The 21,140-nt window shown below is 38.3% G+C and overlaps 1 protein-coding gene across 3 annotated transcripts in view; it reads right to left on the minus strand.

The window, feature by feature from the left end:
* Nucleotides 1–21,140, minus strand: part of ptprz1a (protein tyrosine phosphatase receptor type Z1a) — a 58,277-nt gene that overhangs the window by 6,967 nt on the left and 30,170 nt on the right. Inside the window, exons 5-24 of one of the 3 annotated variants that reach the window (XM_082159256.1) lie at nucleotides 20,615–20,710; nucleotides 19,970–20,036; nucleotides 19,435–19,592; nucleotides 17,017–17,167; nucleotides 14,022–14,206; nucleotides 13,738–13,864; nucleotides 11,989–12,029; nucleotides 9,547–11,878; nucleotides 7,907–8,048; nucleotides 5,806–5,891; nucleotides 4,954–5,039; nucleotides 3,510–3,530; nucleotides 3,262–3,358; nucleotides 3,092–3,177; nucleotides 2,649–2,783; nucleotides 955–1,089; nucleotides 678–841; nucleotides 458–593; nucleotides 138–284; nucleotides 1–10 (exon numbers count right to left, since the gene is read on the minus strand). The exon at nucleotides 1–10 is cut by the window's left edge and continues 84 nt beyond it. In XM_082159256.1, the coding sequence (XP_082015382.1) occupies nucleotides 1–10; nucleotides 138–284; nucleotides 458–593; nucleotides 678–841; nucleotides 955–1,089; nucleotides 2,649–2,783; nucleotides 3,092–3,177; nucleotides 3,262–3,358; nucleotides 3,510–3,530; nucleotides 4,954–5,039; nucleotides 5,806–5,891; nucleotides 7,907–8,048; nucleotides 9,547–11,878; nucleotides 11,989–12,029; nucleotides 13,738–13,864; nucleotides 14,022–14,206; nucleotides 17,017–17,167; nucleotides 19,435–19,592; nucleotides 19,970–20,036; nucleotides 20,615–20,710 (4,402 nt within the window). The remainder of the gene's footprint in view (nucleotides 11–137; nucleotides 285–457; nucleotides 594–677; nucleotides 842–954; nucleotides 1,090–2,648; nucleotides 2,784–3,091; nucleotides 3,178–3,261; nucleotides 3,359–3,509; nucleotides 3,531–4,953; nucleotides 5,040–5,805; nucleotides 5,892–7,906; nucleotides 8,049–9,546; nucleotides 11,879–11,988; nucleotides 12,030–13,737; nucleotides 13,865–14,021; nucleotides 14,207–17,016; nucleotides 17,168–19,434; nucleotides 19,593–19,969; nucleotides 20,037–20,614; nucleotides 20,711–21,140) is intronic. The other 2 variants (XM_082159257.1, XM_082159258.1) reach the window with 2 other exon arrangements.

Below are 21,140 nucleotides of genomic sequence, written 5' to 3' on the forward strand. Positions count from 1 at the left end.
GGCACACCAACTGCAATCACAAGGTCATTGTCATGTAGAGATTATATCATTCCACTACAATTCATCTGTGGTAAAACAAAACAAAGACTTCCAGCTGTGATCTTCAGTAATCCCTTAAAAACTAAGAGCACACTTACTTTAAACTGCTTTTCCAGGCATGTCTTGCATGAGGACCCTGGGGTCAGGAGGTTGTTAACATACTGATGAATATGGCTTGATGGCACCTCTGTCTCTTGACTTAAAATGGCCTCAACTAGAGCATCATGGGTAAAGATGTACTGCTCCTGTAAGGGTAACAGACCAGATGATCTTGAGAAGGATACTTGATCATAAAAATGTTACTTGAGTCCAAATAATAAGAAACACAGTAACACTAAGGATCGATTAAACTGTAAAAAATTAAGAAAAAAATTAAGTTCTCTAAAACAGAATGAGACTTTAATTTCTGTTCACTCACCTCCGTTTGAACTAGATAGTTCCGTTGTGTACGAATGTGTTTGAGGAAGCCCAGAATGTTGACTGACCGCTGCTCTTTAATCTGTTTTAACATGCTGTCCAACACTATGTAGGTCCCTGTTCGGCCCACACCAGCACTAAAAACATACACAAACACTCAGATGAAATGTGAAATATACAGTATGACACTTGCTACATTTAAAGAAAGTCCTGTAGCCCACCTGCAGTGTACAATCGCTGGACCCATGCCATCTGTTTTGGCTCTAGAGGACTTGTAGATGAATGAAAGCACAGGCAGGACATACTCAGGAACGCCCATGTCTGGCCACTGTGTGTAGTGATAGTGTATTACCGTCTTCTCGTTACTATGACCTCTCTGAGAACCCTGAAGAAATCAAAACGGCATACATGTAATGTTAACAAATAAACAACAAAAAATCTCTAATATCGACCCATAACCGATATGGTGCCAAGATGTTGTGTATCCCTGCTGGATACCTTCTTTATGCTGGTATTTCTGAGGGTGAAGGTTCTCTGGGTGTAGTACGCGAGGACTTTTGTGCTCTTAACAGTAACCAAAAAACAGTCGTACTCTTCCTGCTTCTCCAGAGGCCAGTACTGGTCACACTTCCTCTGAGAAATGGAGAAACAATTGGTCATTGTGAACATCTATTTCCTTCAATATAAATTCTGCCATTCATTCTCATCTTCGTCCAAACCCTTTAAATGTTTTATTACAAGTTAGAATAAACCATCAAGATATGAGGAAAATATTAAACCTTTTTGGTCACACTTTAGTTTATGGTCCAGTTCTCACCATTAAATATTTACTATGACTTTTGCCTCAATAAACTCCTAATTACTGCTTATTAATAGTTAGTAAGGTAGTTGTTAAGTTTAGGTATTGGGTAGGATTAAGGGATGTAGAATATAGTCATGCAGAATAAGGCTTTATAAGTACTAATAAACAGCCAACATCCTAGTAATATACATGCTAATCAACTAGTTAATAGTGAGAATTGGATCCTAAACTAAAGTGTTACCATATTTTTTAAATAAAAAAAACTGAAGTTGGTTAATGTATTTATCTGACAAAAATATTTGGCAAAAATAGACAAGCTAAAGCTACAGGTTTTATAAAAAAAATAAAATAAAATAAAAACCTCACTGGAAAAAGCATACATTGACTACAACATAATCAGTTATTAATATTTAGTTGGTTCTCTCGTTTTTTACATAAAATTATGTCTGCACAATTTGACATCTTTCATTGCATTATCACAAATAAAACAATTGACTCTAACCACAACTATGCAATATGCTAACAAAATCTTTAAAGATACACTATGTAATTTCAGTTTTTCTCAAACAGCGCCCCCTAGAGTCGCTGTGGAGTACTTGTATTTGTCGTAAATACCACTCATGCAGAGCCGTCTCTGCACTCTTCCGACCGCGCTTTCTTCGTTTTCTTCGTCGACTCTGCCATGATTCACGTCTGAAACGCGTGCTAGTGTCTTCCATAGAGGCTGCTTCATATGTTGTTGATGTATGTGACGTCGTGCCGTAAAGCAAGTCGTGATTCTCGCGAGATTTGGCGGGGCGCCACCTCTCAAACTTGCATTGCTGGTTTTGCCAGTTTCGAAGCTGTTATATTAAAGGGTTAGTTCACCCAAAAATGAAAATTCTGTCAGTAATTAACCAAACTTGCGCAAATCTTTAATAACTTTTCTGGGCCAGCAAGTTTGGGCCATCTAGCAGTCTATGGAGAAGTGATCAGCTCTCAGATTTCATCAAAAATATCTTAATTTGTGTTCCGAAGATGAACGAAGGTCTTACGCGGTTGGAACAACATGAGGGTGAGTAATTACTGACAGAATTTTCATTTTTGGGTGAACTAACCCTTTAAGGTACAAATCTTGCATAGTGTGCCTTTAACAGATTTCGAATAATTTTTGATTAATGGCTAAAGATTTCCTAGGCATCACTTTTGGCCACTACTGTATTTTCTATGCAATGAAAGTGAATGGGAACTGGAGTTTTCAAGCTCCACAATGCACCAAAAAACAGGTCCATGTGACACTCCAGATCTTCTGAAACCACAACAATGTTGATGACAGAATTCTAATTTTTGGGTGAACTGACTCCCTACATCTCAGATATTGCATTTTATGTAGACTTATAAAACCGCTCACCCTTCCTTTCTCCACTAGGTTTGTGATCATAACAATCACTCCCACGTTCTGCTCCCACACCATCCGCCAGAAATCCGGTGTGCTGGACTTCAGAGGCCCTTGTGCTGCAATGTAGGCTTTCTGTTTGTTAAAACCCTTGAAGAGAAGAGACAAATAAAGCTAGCATTCTTAGCAAGTATTCTTAGCTTAAACTTTGAAAGAACATCTCAGGTGACACAATCTTTCAATAGTGGCTCTAAATATTTTCTCACACTCGAGCTGACACCATGCCTGACTTTCCAAGATTAAATCAATAGCAAATCAGCATTGCTTTTTAAGTGTTTTAATCATATCTAGTTAAACAGTTGCACTTTGAGGTAGGCATGCCTCGCTGATTAAATAATAATACAATTATGATATGCCTGCATTGTAATGCTTCTGAGCTAATGTTGACTACAACTTACATCCACGTAGTTGGCGTTTATATAGTCTCCTCCGCTTCTTCCGTCTTTGTCGTTCAGGGGTGCGAGTCGCACTCTGCTGTGGTCATCTAAAGGATGAAATCCAAGAAATGACCATTTTAGATCAGATCTACATACATCTAATGCTCATATATTGGGACAGTGGTTCTCACAGGCTAAAATGTTGACGTATCGGTTCTTGTTCTTATTGTCCGGATGGCTGGAACAGTCTGTAGTTGTTCCAAGGTCCACGGTGCATGTCTGAACTTCCTAAAAAAAACACACAAACAATCCACTATTCCAATAACCAAACACCAAAGACTCGGTCAAAGACTTTACACAAAAGATGGAGACAAGTGAGCATCACAAATACATGCTAAAGCTATCAAAAGCAAACAAATTAAAGGGAAATGTAGCTTACCTCAAAATACTCTTTCAATATCTAATGGAGGGGTGAGAATGCGAAAAGCAATGAAATATAATAACAAACCAGGCACCATTGATAAACAAAACAGATTAAAGCAAAAGCACTGACAGTCTGGGTTGGATTCTGTTCATTTTAATTATGCAAATTGCCTACAAGTTCCAGTACTGGATGCTGATTGGTCAATAGAGCGATACAACTTTAAGAAAAAAAGTTGCAATTTTGAGATACAAATTCATAATTACAAGAAATAAAGTCGCAATTGAGAAATAAAGCTGCAATTGTGAGATATAAAGTGGCAATTACGAGATATAAAGTTGCACTTACAAGAAGTTACAAGTAGCTTTTTTTCTCTGAGCCAAAAAGTCTTAACTTCTTATAAATGATTGTTAGACATAACGTCGAAATTATGAGATATAATTGCACTTGTGATATAAAGCTGCTATTGTGAGATATAATGTTACAATTGTGAGATATAAAGTTGCAATTAGCTTTTTTCTCTGAGCCAGAAAGTCTTAATTTCTTATAAATCTATCAAATCTTTTTCTTTAATGTTTAAAAATGCAGAAAGTTGGAAATACACCCAAATTAAGTAAAAAAAAAAAAAAAAAAAACTTTACTTATGAAATGATTTCTCTTTCAGATCAATGTGCTGAACTGTCAGTTGAGGTTTTGGTTTGATCCAGGGAATGATTCACTTTTTGTTCAGCATTTCTGTTAGAGTTACAGTGAGTCCAAATAATAGAGGAATACCACCAAATTTTCGGGAATCTTTTTCACTGCTGTATGAATGAACGTAGCCACAAATATCAATTATGATCAATCAAAATGTACAGAATCCAAAGCCGTTCTATCATGGATTGAACAGAACTTGCATTTAAACACTACAGTTTGCATTGTGTAAGTTTTAGCCTGCCACAAAACACGTATCACTAGTGGGTGTGTGGAGAATAAACTTTAATTCAGCCTGAGCATAACACAAAAAGTAGCCGTTTTTAAACAGAAACTTATGAAACACATCTAACACTTTTACATAGATATCGCTTATGACAAGAACTAATAAGTTTACTGCCTTGTTTGTGTCCAATTAAAGCTTGCTTGATTTTTGAGTGATCTAATCAAGTGTGAATAAATGAATGTTATGGTGAGAATGTACTATCTGACACTGATTGATGTTAATTAAGCTGAAACCGGGTCTTTTTGTGCACCTGACTGGAATATAGAGCTGAGCGTGTTACTGACCTAATTATAACTCAAATGCATTATCAACAACCTGGTTCATGCATGAATAGATAGAAACAGCATAATCGTGCCTGAGCGAACCAAACAATTCATTTATAAGACATGCTTTAATGACACGTTGATCTGCTACATCAAGGCTCGCACGAGACAGCTGTCCCTTGAGGAGTGTCAAAAGAGAGGGGGATGATGGGATACAAACCTCAAACTCTCGGTAAAATGAGTTGGTGTTGTGAAGGTCAGTCACATGCTTTACAAATTGCTTTACTGGCTGGGGTTCATGTTCACCTGGAAGTGCAAAATACAATCACTAATGACAAAAAAATAGCATTGAAAAGCATTTATGAATGCAATTATGGCGTACACTGATCAGAGAAATGACATTATTGGCAATATATATAATAACATATATAACCTGTTTATGGCCAGATTAATTTATATGTTGGTCAGTTTTTGCCTACATTGTGGGAACCAAAAATGTAATGTGGCAAAAAAAATATCTATGATATCATGATTATATATTTTTTTCCTGCATGGTGGTGACATGACAAAATTTTCAAATATTACAAGCATTTTTTTATTTTATTTTTTGATATTTGTTATATTATAAAAAAATAAAAGATTATGACAAACAACTTTTAAGGTTTTCTTTTATTTATTTTTATTTATTATATCAAATAATATTATGCACCACCCTGACAATGCAAACTTTACACGCCCCCCCCCCCCCAACAAATATTACAATTATTTCAGAACTGTGTATCGTGCTTATAATAGAAGAGGTGTAGTTAAAGGTATAGCGGAGGACTTTTTACTTCCGGGTGGATCACCTATACTATTGGTCCTCCTAATTGTCAATCATTCTGGTGAATCAATCAAACTTATTCAAAAAGTGGAGAGGGCGGGTCTTATCTAAAATTCGGAAAGATCCTCCACTATACCTTTAAGTCATTAAGTATATGACATGCAATTCTTTTTTTTAAATAAATGAACAGATAAGGTATAGTATCAACAGAAAGTCCCTGTTATGATTGTGAAAAAGTGTGTGTGTTACCTGTAGGGCTCAGCATTGGTGAAGAGGAAATCACCCTGGGTGATGTGCTGTCTTCAATGTAGAAATGAGCAGTCTGAAAACATTTCCTGCAACGGCATTAAACACTTTTTCTACACCAACACTTTATGTAACAGAAGTACTTTTGACTGAATAGCATGTAAAGTGGATGTACTATGCAAATTTCCTTCACACAAAGTTAATAAAAGCACATGAAAAAATACACGGTTCTCACACAACACAAGCTTGGATTATTTGCGTGTTGTTGTGTCTTATCCACATATGTGCTTGAGACTGAACTCCAAGCTTAAAAAATAAACACAAAAACCATATTTAATCTAATCCACGACACGTTTTTAACAGGATCACTCAGAGGACTTCCTTAACCGGAAGCTGTTTTGTCTAAAACGTAACTTCTTGGAAGGGATTAGTGAGCACAACGATGGGCGGCACAGATTTAACGCTAACGTTTCAAGACGTCCCATTAAGTGCGCATCTGTCTGCTCTCCAAATGAGCACCATGTAGCTACAGATGGACAAGCAGTCGTACATGCCCATGTTCTGCTGAGATTGAACCACCCACGGCTGCACTAACAAGACATGAACATGACTTGGTCGTGTTGAACATAATCACGTGGAGGTTCTTTCTCCAGCCTGGCAGCATGTGTTCCCTGTAGGCCCACAAACAACAGATCAGCATATCGGAGATTTAATCACCAGCTCCAAGATTACCGATTTAATCTCCTCGCAATCTTCACGGTGTAACAACAAAAAGTCAAACATGAGCAATATGTTGAAGGGTCAAGAGGCACGTCGGAATGAGAAATGTACAATCTCGTGCTGCTAAACTGTTTACACATCCGAGACATGTTCTTGATGGGATTGCCAAAGTTGCTTATTTCACGGTTGGGAATATTTGAAGGAAAACAGGATTGCAGACTTCCATCCTGGTGTGGAAGGACCATTTTTATCGCTTTGGTGGGAATTCTGGCCGGTTTCACACACACACACACAGACACACAGACCACCGCCACATCATGGCTTGTTTATCTTGCTTCCCTTTGAGGTGGTCCCTCACCCGGTGGGTGTGAGATTGGGTCTGTGCCCAAGATTAGACCCCCATCACAGACAGACAACACGCTTCTCATGGGGCCACACTGCTCCCCCTTCTCCTCCTTATCGACGATTGTTATGATTATGGATTAGTAACAATATGATGGAAATCATGAGCAGCTGTCTCAGAGGAAGTGTATTTTTGTTTTCATTGCCTGTCCAAGTCAGCTTTGCATGACCAATGCCAAAATAGAGTTTACAAAAAAGCTTGCTTGAAATAACTGCGTTTATTCTTAATAATAATATAATATATAATATATTTTATTATTATGTCAAAAATATGATAAAAATACTATTTAATCATTTTAATGGTCTGCAATAATTATATAATTATATATATATATATATATATATACATTAGGGATAAACAATATACCAGCCACCATGTCGGAATTGGCCGATATATGTAAATTTTTTATGTTTTTATCGTTATCGAGACAATAAAACAATTTGGCCGATATATTAAAGCCAATAAATAATGGATTATTTCCTTCAGCTGAGACATTTCAGACGCACTGTTCGTCATGATGGTTTTGAATTGCTTGAAATATGATTGGATTCACTTCAAAAAAGGAAAATACTGTTAAGTACAACATGTGCAGCGCATGTCTGTCATAAAATTATAGAGAACATTATAATTGTGTGCTTGGGACATGGATTTTGGATTTTGTTTTTGAAATCAGGCTCTCAACAACATTATATAAAACATTATATCAAACATTATATAAAAACTTGGATTTAGATTCATCGGCCAATATATTGCTTATCGGCTTTCAAATATAAAGTTTTATCAGTATGGGTCAAAATTTTCATATAGGTGTATCCCTAATATATATATTAATAATTGATTTTTAATATACAATGTATAAATAAATGTATAAATATACAATTCTATATTAAATATAGTTTAATATTATTTAATATATCACTATTATAGAGTATAACTGTGCTGCAATTGTTTTGTGAAGATGCTGTTACCTATAAGACTTACCTCCAGTAGATAAAAATGCCAATCAAAAATATGAGACCCAGGAAAGTGAGGGTGGAGACCACAGCCAGAGGAACCACAGCCTTCTGCCGCTCAATGCTGCTCGACAAGGCCACCCGCGACTCATGACTGCTGTTACTGGCGTCTATGAGTTAAAAAACACCCTCCTCTGATCAGAACATTATCAATAATCAATGTTCTTTTAGAAACAGCACATTCAGTATCCTATCAGACTCATTAAAAGACTAATTAACAATAGAAATGTATGATATACACTGGAATAAAAAACTCACCTTGTAAAATGTGTTTTTTACACACCTTGAAGTCAAGTGGAACTATCCCACTTCATGTAAATTGTAACAAAAATTCAGGTTAATCTTACTATAGCACTGAAGTGACATCATTTGCAAACCAGTACGCCTTAAGACATGGAGTAACTGAGGAAAATAACAAGTCACTAAATAAAAAAGGCTTTGATTTTAAAATTGTATACAAATGATTAAACAATGAATGAATATCTAATGGTAAAGACCTCTGGTAAAGGTACTATTTTGTAGTTAAAATTAGTAAAAATAAATAAATTGTCAAAACAAAACACCTTTTGTCCTTTACCATGATACTGAGGTCAAGGATACTGACTCAGTTTCTCTTTGATTCTTAAATACCCTATAATCAGTATGTCACCCATAAGGATTGGCATAGCACCACTTAATCTATTCCATCAGAAATGTGTTTTGAGTTGGTCTGACACTAAGAAGCTAAAGAGTTCACAGGTCATAATTCATTGCAGACAGACACGTTTGAGAGATTAAGACCTGGCCTAGGACTGTCTGAGATGACCTCAGCATCCCAGCCAAAACACAATGCTGCCACTGCCAGCTGTCACTTACTAGTGACTACATTTAAGAGTTTTGCTGCCCTCTGCTGGACAAACAGTAAAATGACTGTGTTATCCCATGGAGGAATCGACAAACAAAAATAATTTAGGCAGTTGTTGTTTCCCAGAGCTAAACCAAATCTTAGCTCAGATGCTAAGCCTCCATGCCGGTTTAATTTGCTATTCAGACTTTCTATCATATAACGCTTGATGAATCTACTAATTGATCCCATTAACAAATGGCTACAGTAAAGGCTAAATGTGTAACCAGGTAACATGGATTCGACTTAAGATGGAAAACATGCTGTTGGTATGTTTCTGATGACAGGTGTGAGCATGCTAATACACATTTTTAGCAAATAATCACATGAACAACATGCAAGACAACACAGAACACAGGAATCACATGGGACTAGGAATAAGACACATATTGTGATGATGGGATTTTCTAATTAAGATGATGGTTCTTTAGTAGCACATTTTATGGCATTTAGCCTAACTTGTCAAAAGCTTTGATGCATACGTTAATTAAGGACGCTGTAGTGAGCTCTTCAAATACCTTCCCAGCAAACTAACACTTTCTGGATGAGGTTTTAGTTGTTTAGGTTACATTTGTGGGGGATTATGGCATTCATTATTTAGGATGGATTAGTTGTCTTCAGGAACTTCAAAACTCTTCACTGATGATTCACTGATCAAACTTCACTGAGCATGGCTAAATCAAGAAGCACCTTCAGGAATGGACGCCAGTAACCGAGAGCTTTACCTTCCACTGGTTCCTCTTCTGAATCCCTCTCAGTGCGCTCTGGAATACTGAAGTCTGAAGACGTCTCATTATCGGTGAGGTTTTCACCTGATCCGCTCTCCTCTTCCCCACTTCCTCGTAGAGTCCAGGACGGACTGGGCCGCAGGGTGACCCTGAAGTCTGTAGCTTCACTCTCTGTCCCGTTCTCACCCTCGAAGTAGAAGGAGGAAGAGTGCTCCTCATTCCCATCATCCGTCTCATCAGGAGGTACCTCTGTAGGAGAGGCAGTGGTGATATATGGGATGACGCTCTCATCTCCAGATGCTGAGCTCTGGCCCCAATCTAAATCAAGGCCCCAGCCCGAGGCACTGTTCTCCAGCTGCCCATCGGCAGAGTGTGTAGGAATGGAACTGGACTCTGGAGCAGAGGAGAGTGCAACGGTCGGGGGCACAACAGGGACAACCACAGAGATGGATTCTGGGGCAGAGGTTGGCGCAAGGGTTGGAGTCATCACAGGAGTAGGTATGGATCTGAATACTGGAGTAGAGGTTGACGCAATGGTTGAAGATCTTATGGGCGTAGGTGCTCCCTGTGACTGTCCGATTGCACTTTGCGCAACGCTGCTGACGGTGGCTGCAACAGAAATGCTGAGGTCACTAGAAGGCTTGGTGGAAAAGGGAAGAGAAGACAAAAGAGCCTCGGCACGAAGGTCCAATTCTGCGTTGCTGCACAGAGGAGTATCAGTGCTGGAGGTGGACAGAAATGAATCTAGATCTACAGGACTTGATAGGTCTCCCAAGAGATCACTACAAGGGGAAAATCCCGAAGTAGTGGAGGGCAGCAGGATGTTTGGAGAGGCATGCAAAGAGATTTCACTAGATGCACCACTGTCTTGACTAAAAGTAGGAGCTACTAGAGAAGAATCTACGCACTCCATCGGCAGGCAAAAGACCCCAATGCTACCTGAGAGAGAAGCATCAGAGTCAAGGGTTGTCATCATCAAAGAGTAGTCCCTAGATACAGGAACCGAAGGCTGGAGATATGCAAGAGTACTCAGCATGGAGACAGTACTGGGGCGCTCAGAGGGGTGTAAAATGTCATGTTCAAAGTTTGGCTGCATGGAGACAACAGAAGCAGTCACCTCTGGTAACGTTTGAGGGGGAAGAGTACTTCTACACTGGGGGTCAGCCGAGAAGGACCCAGACAAAACATCATCATCACCATCATCATCATTACAACCACCACTAGAGACAGACTCCATGTCTAAATAAGACACGGAGCCGGTGAGGAATAGGGTAGGGTAGGAAGGGGAAGGGGTGATAGACTGTGCACCACCAGACACCAGCACGGAAACAGTGTACGGGATGTCCCAGTCAGGGAAGGGCTCAGACAACACACTGCTTAAGGAGTAGGGAGACACAGGACTTGCATGCATGTAGGACAAAGTGTCAGATACAGAGGGGGCATACGAGGCGCTCTCACCATTAGACACTGGCTGGGTGGTCTGCAACAGAACAGTGCTGAAAGCGGCAGTGGTTGGAAAAGGTAAGCTAGCAGTTGTAGGCCACAGAGGGACCTCAGGGGGGAAGGTAGAGGAAGTTGATTCCATTGGGATTTCAGGCAACGGGGCTACAGTCACTGAACTATCCCCATAACTGTCTGAGTCAGTTACAGGTCGAGTCACTTCCTCAACCCCCAAAATGTCTATCGGAGCTGATGTTACAAATGTTTCAAGGGTTCCACTTGTTTCAGAGGTGACACTTGTTTCAGGGGTGACACTTGTTTCAGGGGTCACACTTGTTTCAGGGGTGACACTTGTTTCAGAGGTGACACTTGTTTCAGGGGTGACACTTGTTTCAGAGGTGACACTGGTTTCAGGGGTGACACTTGTTTCAGAGGTGACACTTGTTTCAGGGGTGACACTTGTTTCAGAGGTGACACTTGTTTCAGGGGTGACACTTGTTTTAGGGGTGACACTTGCTGTAAAATCTGTGAAGGTACTGCTTCGGCCATCAGACTCTGAGGATACACCTGCTACAACACTATAACTATCTGGTCTAGTGGTGTGTACATCTACAACAACTGTGGCAGTTATGGTTACAGGGGTGGTAGGTTGGTCTGTGTATTTCACTGTAGGTTTATCCGTGTATATCACTGGAATATGATGATCGTGAGTCTTCTGCGAGTCTTCCACCGGAAGTCTTCTTTCATGAGGCCTTGGTGTTGTCTTAACGACTGGATGGACCGGGCTCTCTGTTGAAGTAACTCTGGGGCTGGTTGTGGTGGTTTGGAAAGGATATGGAAGCTGATTTGTATCGGGTCTGATCAAAACGGGGTTGATTTGATATTCTTCCTAAAATAGGAGAAAGAGATGGACAGAAAGAGAAGCCATGTATTTAGTTCTGTCGTAGAAACCAAAAACACTGAACAAACTATGCACTAAAGTAGCATTGACATAGTTACCTCTTCGTCGTATTCAAATGTTACAGCTTCATTGTCTGTATCTGAAAATAAACCAAACATAAAAGAGTTAAAATATGGTATGAGTGAAAGATTCACAGGACAGCTACAGATAATGTATGTTCTGTATGCTCGTAACTCTTTATAACAAGTTACAATAAGTTATATATACAATAGTGACCATTTTCAATATTTGCATTAATAAAAGAATTTCAAAATAACAGTTTCCCATTAGACATGTACATATACACACACCTCAGATATATAGATATATAGTCTGTATTTATAATGTTATCCTTAATAGGCAAAGAAACTTGCATGCTTGGGGAACAAAAGATGAATGCACAAATTGGTTTTCAATGTGTATTCAATCACAAACAAATGGGACATTTTTGGCATTTGGTATTCTCTGTTAATGTTGAGAGTACAGAGGTTGAGAAGGAAGGAAAGGTCACCAAATAGGGCATTTGCTTAGGTCATTCTTTGATACAAAGAGTGCAAAAAGGAGCAATCTCTGGGTCAGAGGTTTTTGATCACACACATTGTATCACACGACAGGAAAGTTTGGACACCTTCATGCATTAAAAAGGCTCCCAACACACAAAGATGGAGAGAGCTTACAATCTATTGCAGGCTCTTACCTGTCATGGGATCAAGCTCAATGACACAAAATGGTGGAAAAGACCCCAGAGATTTCGTGATATGTGGACAAGATCGGTTTGTGAAGCATGGAAACATTAAAAGGTAGAACATGTATGATTTTATCAGATAGACTGGGCCCATTACACTGATGTAAACCCAATCCACTTTTAAACATTTCCATATAATCATGAAAAAATGTCTTGTGACAACACATATATTCATGAACACTGAAATATAATGACAGGGACTTTCAGCGAGACAGATACGTTTATTATAAATCAGTAAGCTCAATACATACGTCCCAACATTCCAATGAATTATAAAAGAACACAAAAAGCACAAATTATCTATTGAAAACATGCATATCTGTGAGAGACCGACAAAAATCAATATAGAAGGAAATAAAAAATGCAGATAGTGACGACAAAGTATAAGATAGACAGACAGAGAAACAAGGAAAAGACAGCCAAAGAACACTGACAAAGACAAAAAAGTCTACTATATATATATATATATATATATTATATATATATATATATATAGTCTAAGTTCAAGTTAATTAAAAGATTGAAATAAATATAAATTCATTAAAAGATTTTATAATAAGTTAATCAAAAATGAAATCAATTTGGGTATAACATTGATATAACATTATTCATTACAGTACTGGATTTCATTCCAAAACCCACCCTATGCAAGTATGTGAACAAAAACTGGCTAAGCAAACTCAAGTGTGTTTTTCTGCGATCTGAAATGTGTCAGACCCAAGTAAGTCTTTAATACCCGGAGAAAACTGTACATCAGCACAAACTGTATGTTCAATCTGAGCATGCACTTACAATGCATATAGGTCAAACATTCAGATCTCTGTTTACATAAACGTGTACGTGTGTAAAGTTTGTTTCTGGCTAAAAGCTGTAAACCACTCAAGGATTCTGTCCATTCAAGTCTTAAATGGCACCACATAATTTTCTGGACAAGGTAACTGGTTTGCAAAGGATCAATCTACAGTATGAAGCATTTGGCTTTTGTCTAACATTTGCAGTGGGATATGAGTGTTTTAAACTTATTGTCCACGGATGCGAGGGCGGCGGGCGCGATTGGTCTTACCAGGATCATCCAGGGGAATGTCCACTGTCAGCTGGTCACTCACTCTGCCATACAGACCATTGGTGCACACGGCAACAACCTGCACCATGTAACTGGTGTTGGCCACCAGGTCCTGAATGATCGCCCCCTGGTGGTGAAAAAAAAATCATCATAATTGATTTGCATTATTCTGTTGCATATAAAATGAAACATACAGGAGGTGAAATACGGAAAGGTGACCTTCACGATATAGGCCTGATTTTAAAGATTCATTTGACGTTTATGGCAAAAAGTTAATGAATTACCACGTCCTGGTCTCCATCAGTCAAGTACTCTAATGCAGATTCATCATCGCCCTGGGCCGGCCGGTAGGTGACGGAGTATCTCTCTATGCTAGCGTCGTAGACGGCACGCGGTCTCTCCCAGATTACAAGCATACTGGTGTAATTATGAGGGTTGACTTGCACGTTCTCCGGCTCTGAACTGCAAACTATGACAGCAAACACACACAAACACACAATGTTATACTAAACAATGGTGCCAGGTGAAAAGATGGCTGTAAATACAATGCAAAATCCAAAATAAATATCCATACTATCTTAGAAGAAAAGGTTCCTAAAAGGGTTCTGTCTGGCACTTCATATATACAGTACAAGCTTTTAGGGGTTCCCATCATAGGATCATTTTATGGATTTAGTTTAAATTAATTCATTTTTCTATATATTATTTTCTAGGGTTCTATATTGAACCCCATTTGAACACTACCATTCAAAAGTTAGAGGTCAGTAAGATTTTTTAATGTTCATGAAAAACATCTCATGCTCACTAAGGCTTTTGATCAAAAACACAGTGAAAACAGTAATATTGTGAAATATAATTTAATATATTTTAAAATGAAATTAATTTGATTTCTAAATCTTTTGTAACGTTATACATGTCAAGTCACTTCAGAACAATTTAATATGTCCTTGGCTTTCTGAATAAAAGTATTAATTTCTTTCAAAACCTAAACATTTTTACTCAGATTATGCATTTCTGAGGCTTCACTTATTGGGTCAAGTTATGACCTGGTTTAACAATGGTTTACTTAAATCCACTTAATATTCATCACCCTCAGAGTTCTCAATAACAAAGTGTACTGATGTGTAATATTTCTCATCTACCACCGGCACTCAGTTTCTAACACAAGAGGGCAGAAAGCGCCCAAAAAGATGAAACAATCTGTCTACTAAACCAGTTGATTCCCAACCAAAGTAGGCCTACTTAAAGTCCCCATAATTGTATCCCTTAAAATTCATCTTTGATCACCAAAATCACTTATTTAAATGTTTATTACTTGAAAAAAATTATTCATGCCTTAAAATAGCTTGAATGTAACTCTACACCCTTGCCTTATTTAGTATATGTGGTTCTATGAATATGCAAATTAAGCCCCGCCTCCACTCACTCACACCAGCTCGTGATTGGTTACAAGATAGTTTGTGACGTCAGAAACACCAACGATTTCAAACCACGTTTTTGAGTCTTTGGTCTTCGGTTCACTGCAGTTTTAAGGAGAAAATACTCAGCAATGGTGTTGACTTATAAATTCGTACATGGTAACACCACATAGACATATAAACAACATTTAAAAGCTTGATTTTTGCCACAGGGGGACTTTAAAAGATTTTCAAATTATTATTTTTGTTAACCCTATAAAATTAATTTTGATTAATCTCTTTTTTTTTCTTTTAAAAGAAAGAAAACTGTACAATAATGTGTGTAATCTGTGCAAGTTTAATTTGTGGCAGAATATATTTTAAACTTTGTAAGTCTGTATTTCTCATATATTATGAGTTCAAATGTATTCTGGTTTGATGTCATGTTAAACGCTCTCTTCACTCCTTTTGTCATTTATTGCAGTTGCTCTATCCCAAACTTCCCTATCCACTATGAAGCATACACAGAATGGGATACAGTATCTGAACAACCAGATGCATTTACGGGTTTGAACTGAATTCAGCCGGTGCAAGTGAAGGGGCAAACAGAAAAAGACAGTTTCCTAGCAACTCAAAAATGTTTTGATACGTGAGCCAGAGAGACAGAGATTGATGTGAGAGAATAGTAGTGAGTAAACATTGTTAATACGGTGAGCACAGTGAAAGAGAGGTTACAGTAAGTAAATCTGGTTTGCCTGGCTGCTTTCAGCTTATGCTAGTCAGAGATTTCACCAGTCACTCTGTATATGAAGGATACATATATATAATGAAAAACTTACGGAAAACTGCAAATCTAACAAAGAATATCAATAATCCAAACTGATGAGCGTAAATATTGGCCCTGAAATCTACCCTCACATTTCAATGAATGAAGTGAAATGAAGTCGCAAGTAATCTGTGAGTCTTTATAAAGTAATAATGCAGCATTAAGGCTGTAAAATGACATGTCCCAGGCGCTGATTTAAGCTAAAACACAGGTTGGAGAGTGTATATATTGTATATATGTTTGAAAGGACACAAGTGGGACATTTTCCATTGCCGACGGTCTCTGTAAAAACAACTCCCACGTGCCAGTGATTCTCAACCCTACAGAGTTCGCCCTGTAGCGGAGGAATCTGAAATGGGGGCATCGATGTTCCATCAACGATCTGCTAAAGCGGAAAGTCTGAGAGCAAGCCAGTACGGATCTGTAAGCGGTGTTTTAAAATGAACAGGTCGAACTGAGTAATAGATTTGTGAAACATCTAGTTTTCTCATTTTCTGCAATCACATAAAAAATCATTTTATGTTTTTACAAAAAAAATGAATTCTTAAATTTAAACTATATAATATAATGTTAGAAAAAATCTACTCAGTTAATTGTACTGATTTACACGTTTTTCAACAATAACAAGAATCCAAAAACCTTGAGGGTGACGTTATTTACATCGTGTATATAAAATAAAGCAATAAATAACAGCCTTTTGATGGATTGTTAAAACCATTATAGATCTATGAATTAGTAACGGAAACGCCGTGAAATGAGTGGGAATCATCCCTAAAAGGGCCATGAAAGCATTGCGTATGGCTAAAAATGGGCCAAATGTCTGTCTTCTTTATACATAAATAGAAAGTAGGAAAATGTCTAGAGGGCTTCGTTGTATAAAAATAGAAACCTTATTTAATTGAGAAGCAGTTGTTTGGGATTAGAATCGTGTTGGAGGCTAATTGGATCCATGACCCTCAAACCGCCAGACTGATTTAAGACCTTAAGAATGTACGATCCCAGACACATACTACCCTAGTTTGTTTACGCATGTATGCGTGTTTGTGAAGTACGTACTAGGAGTGTGGACCTCCTCGACGCCAGTGTAGGATGAGAAGACTTGTCCCATGAATTGCTCCTGCTGCTCTCTGTAGTTATTCTGCAGGTAATCCATAAGCATGACATACCCAGCCTGCTGCATGGTCATCACCTCACAGAACATCTCCAGCTGTGAACACATACGGGGACACGGATTAGACAACAAAACTGTTACGAAGGGGTTTAAAATAGAAAAGCAGCCGAAAAATACTCTTCATAACACCTTCATTTGACTGACTGTTAGAAGGCAAAATTGCTGCTTGTCTGAATATTCGCCGTGTCAGTGTTCAGACCAAGAGCGCGATAACCACTATGGTATTGCTTTTGCACAACAGCTCATCAAACAAGAAGCTGATATTAATTAACTTACATTTTAGACACGATATTGCCAGTTAGGAACCGTTCACACAGAACTCTTTTCTGCACTTCACTGGCTGCTTTTCCATTGTTTTCTATGTAAACTTGCGCTAGACAGACATGTTTGGCCCTTGCATTGTTCCATTCAACTGATTTGGGTCTCGCGTTTTTGACCACACTTGAATGGCCTCTTACTTTGTCTATTTTTGCTATGAAAGTAGTTCCAAACAAAGCCACGGACAAATGAACAGCTGCTAGCGCGTCTCTGAGCAACACACATTCGTGTTTCTAAAAGTCGGTTGAGTGAATGATTCACTTACACACTCATGAAACTTGTCTTGTTTGTTCCTTAAAGAGATGGTTCGGAGTAATTTCAACCTAGGGTTCTTACCTAGGGCCAAACACCCCCTCAGAAGCTTTTTTTCCCTTGGTCGAACATTATTAAAGTTAGAGCTTATTTAGAGATATCAGCCGAATGGCTTAGTGCAGGCGCTAATGGATCCAAGGATGTATCTCGTAAATTACCCCACTAATAATGCCCGGAATGGTACCAAACTTCTACAGTAGTACAAATAGGTTCTGTACTCATAAAACAAGGCATTGGAAAGTTTGTAAGTACATCAGGAGTTTATTTAAATAACACTTGCCTGATGGCTTATGCTACCGCTAACCTGTACATCGAGGTCACTTCTGTTATTTGGGAAAAGTTGGTAAAGATGATAAACTGGTATGATCCCATTTACAACCTTACAGTACTATGAAGCTTGAACTTACCTAGCTAAGACCGAACTATTGAATCTCCATACATTAAAAAACTATAACACACAGTTTTTATTCAACCTTAAACAAACACGGTGTAGCCCAGAGATGAGATGTCCTCCATTGTGTGGACATCAAAGCTTCTCTTTAATGTGTGTGAGTCAATGTCATTCCCATTGTGATGTCATCAGGAGTAGGTATGTTACCTTGCGGTAAAGCTCCTGCTTTCACCATGCGTTTCAACTGCAGCTTGTATTAACTCGCTTTCCACTCGAGGGCAACAGCCCCAGACTGAATGACACACGCTACAAAGGCTGTATTTAAGCATTTACAGTCTTTTGTTACTTGTAACTCTATGCTCACTCCCTCTAATTCCATTTAATGACAGTTTGCTTTTGAATGTGTGGCATCCAGTCAGAATAATCAAAAATGTTGATATCTTCCTCTTCTGGAGGGAGTTGGCATCCTTTTTGTGCGAACTTAGTATTTAGTGTCATAAAACTCAGCTAACGTTATTATTATTGGACATGATTGAATGGATTTTCTAAGAAAGCAAATGTCAAATCAAGTGTAAATGTACATACAGGAAATGAATGGGCGTGTGTGCCATTTCTTGATAATTGTTTTCAGTAACTGAGTGTGTGTCACATAGAGTCAGTGTTGCGCAACAGACGCCAAAAGACAAATACACAGTCACAATACCTTCCAGGTGACGATGGCCTCAGGGTTTCAATTACAAAACAACATACTAAGCTCATTAGCTGCCAGTATTTACTTTTAAAAAGTACAACAACAAAAAAATGCAGCTTTTGAGTTATTTATTGAACTATACTAGTCAAAACAAGGTCATTTTCATTATTTATGTGAAATGTTTTTGTGGGTATAATGCGATTGTGTTTAGCAGTCTTTTTGTCTGACCATCTTTCAGTCTGTCATAGACATGCATCTTTTATATGCACCGGTCCCGCCACAATCTGTTTATCGTCTGCTGTGTCAGAGCTTTTAAGTTAAGAGCTGTTCCAAACCCATATGACTTTCTTTCTTCAGTGAAACACAAAAAAGTGACATTTTAAATAATGCACTGGTTGCTCTTTTTCAAGCAAATGCAATGAAACTGAGGCTTTCAAGTTTAAGAAGACAAAAATTGTGTCCTTGAAAGTCTTAGTCCACGATGATATATTGTTCCTTATTGGGTGAACGGTCCCTTTAAATCTGTAAATAACACATGCAGTTATATGTGCTAGCAGGTCAATGCTGTTAAAAACTGTCCATGAAGCTGACCTGAACATCTGAGATGGCCACTGTGTTTTTGAAGACGATCCACTCGACGGTCTCAGAGCAGGGAGGAGTGGTCAGAGAGCCGTTATAGATGAAGTACTTCTCCGTGGAGTTGGGCAGGAGACCCTGCAGGGTGAACGGAGAGATGGGGCCGCTCTTTCCTGACCAGAGAAAACAGGAAAAGTTCACACAAAATGAAAACTGTGTCATTATTTATCCACCTTCATGTCATTCCAAATGACATATGGACCACTTTTATGGTGCTTTTTGAAACTTTGAAAGCTTTGGTTCAAATTTAGTATAATTTTATGGAAAAGAGCGACCAACACAGTCAGAATTTCTGCTTTTAAGTTCCACAGAAGAAAGTTATACAGATTTGAGGATGAGTAAAATTATTCTTTGGCTGAACTGTCACTTTAAGGGCTTTTGGACATGGAAGAACTTAAAGGGGCCTCATGGAAAACAGGATTTTCATGATAAATATCGAAAAAATTAGGAATATGACACCTTTAAATATAGATATGAAGACTGAACGTACCATAACGGCTGACACTGTTGACTGCGTCAATGATGGCCATGTAATTTTCATTATCATCAGTACTTGTCTGTGGAGAGAAGCATTAATTAACTGCATAATAAACAAAATACATGATACAATATATGACCAAAAGAAAGTTGGCGCCTGAACACAACAAATGTATGTGCTTGTTGAGCATTTCAATGTTATTTTCGGCTCTTCTGACTAAACGGATTTGAGATTTCATTTGAAAATAATCAGATTTTGCTGCCTTACATCTTAACCACAGCTATTTGCATTCAAAATAAGACACGTTCATACAAGCTTCAATTTCTAAACATGCAGGACCAAACTGACAGAACAATATACAAGCAAGCACACAACTTCACATGCATGAATTATACCAGAATGTCCTCAGGGAAAAGCTGACATATTATGAAGGTTTAGCAACACATTGTGGTTACACTCTGTCAGTCTTTCCCATCAGAACTACCGTGAAGATGAGTATTTCTGAAACTGCTCCGTACTTCAAGCTAAATGCCGGCTGGGGGTGTGGTGAGGTTTTGAAGAGTGCCTTAGCCTGTCATTTTTTTTTTTTTTTTACTTAATGAAATTATCTTTTGCAGTGTAAACAAACAGCCAGATGACTTGAGCTGCTATCCTTACCTCAAACAGCACAGCCAACGCTGTGATCTTTCCTCCTTCTCTGAGGGTCTCATCGAGGTCACTGAAAACATCTGCATCGTAACAATATATCTGCATCTGCACCATAAACAAACAATATATCTAATCAGCATTTGCATACATTCACTCTTCGAATGAAAAGTAAGGTATAATGTGTAGTCAGCCAGCCTAAATTAACCCTGATTAACAAATACTGATTTAAAGGAACACTCCACCGTTTTTTGAAATAGGGCTTATTCACCTTCTTTCCCACATTTAGATAGGTGGGCAAATGCATTTTTGTCTCAGTGCATGCATTGTTTTAGTTTGACAGGGTCGGCGTGAGCTTAGCTTAGCATAATGAATGGAATCCTTTGTTGCCAGCTAGCATGTCCTGAATAAAAGTGATATAAAAAAATAAAAAAACCCTACCTAATTACTTCTTGTGGCCTGCGTATTCACAACAAGTACAAATAGCGATGCAGATTAACACTAGGCGATTTCCTAGGCAGATATTGACTTATATATT

This window comes from Leuciscus leuciscus (assembly GCF_965113295.1).
Source record: "Leuciscus leuciscus genome assembly, chromosome: 25".
Classification (NCBI taxonomy): Eukaryota; Metazoa; Chordata; class Actinopteri; order Cypriniformes; family Leuciscidae; genus Leuciscus; species Leuciscus leuciscus.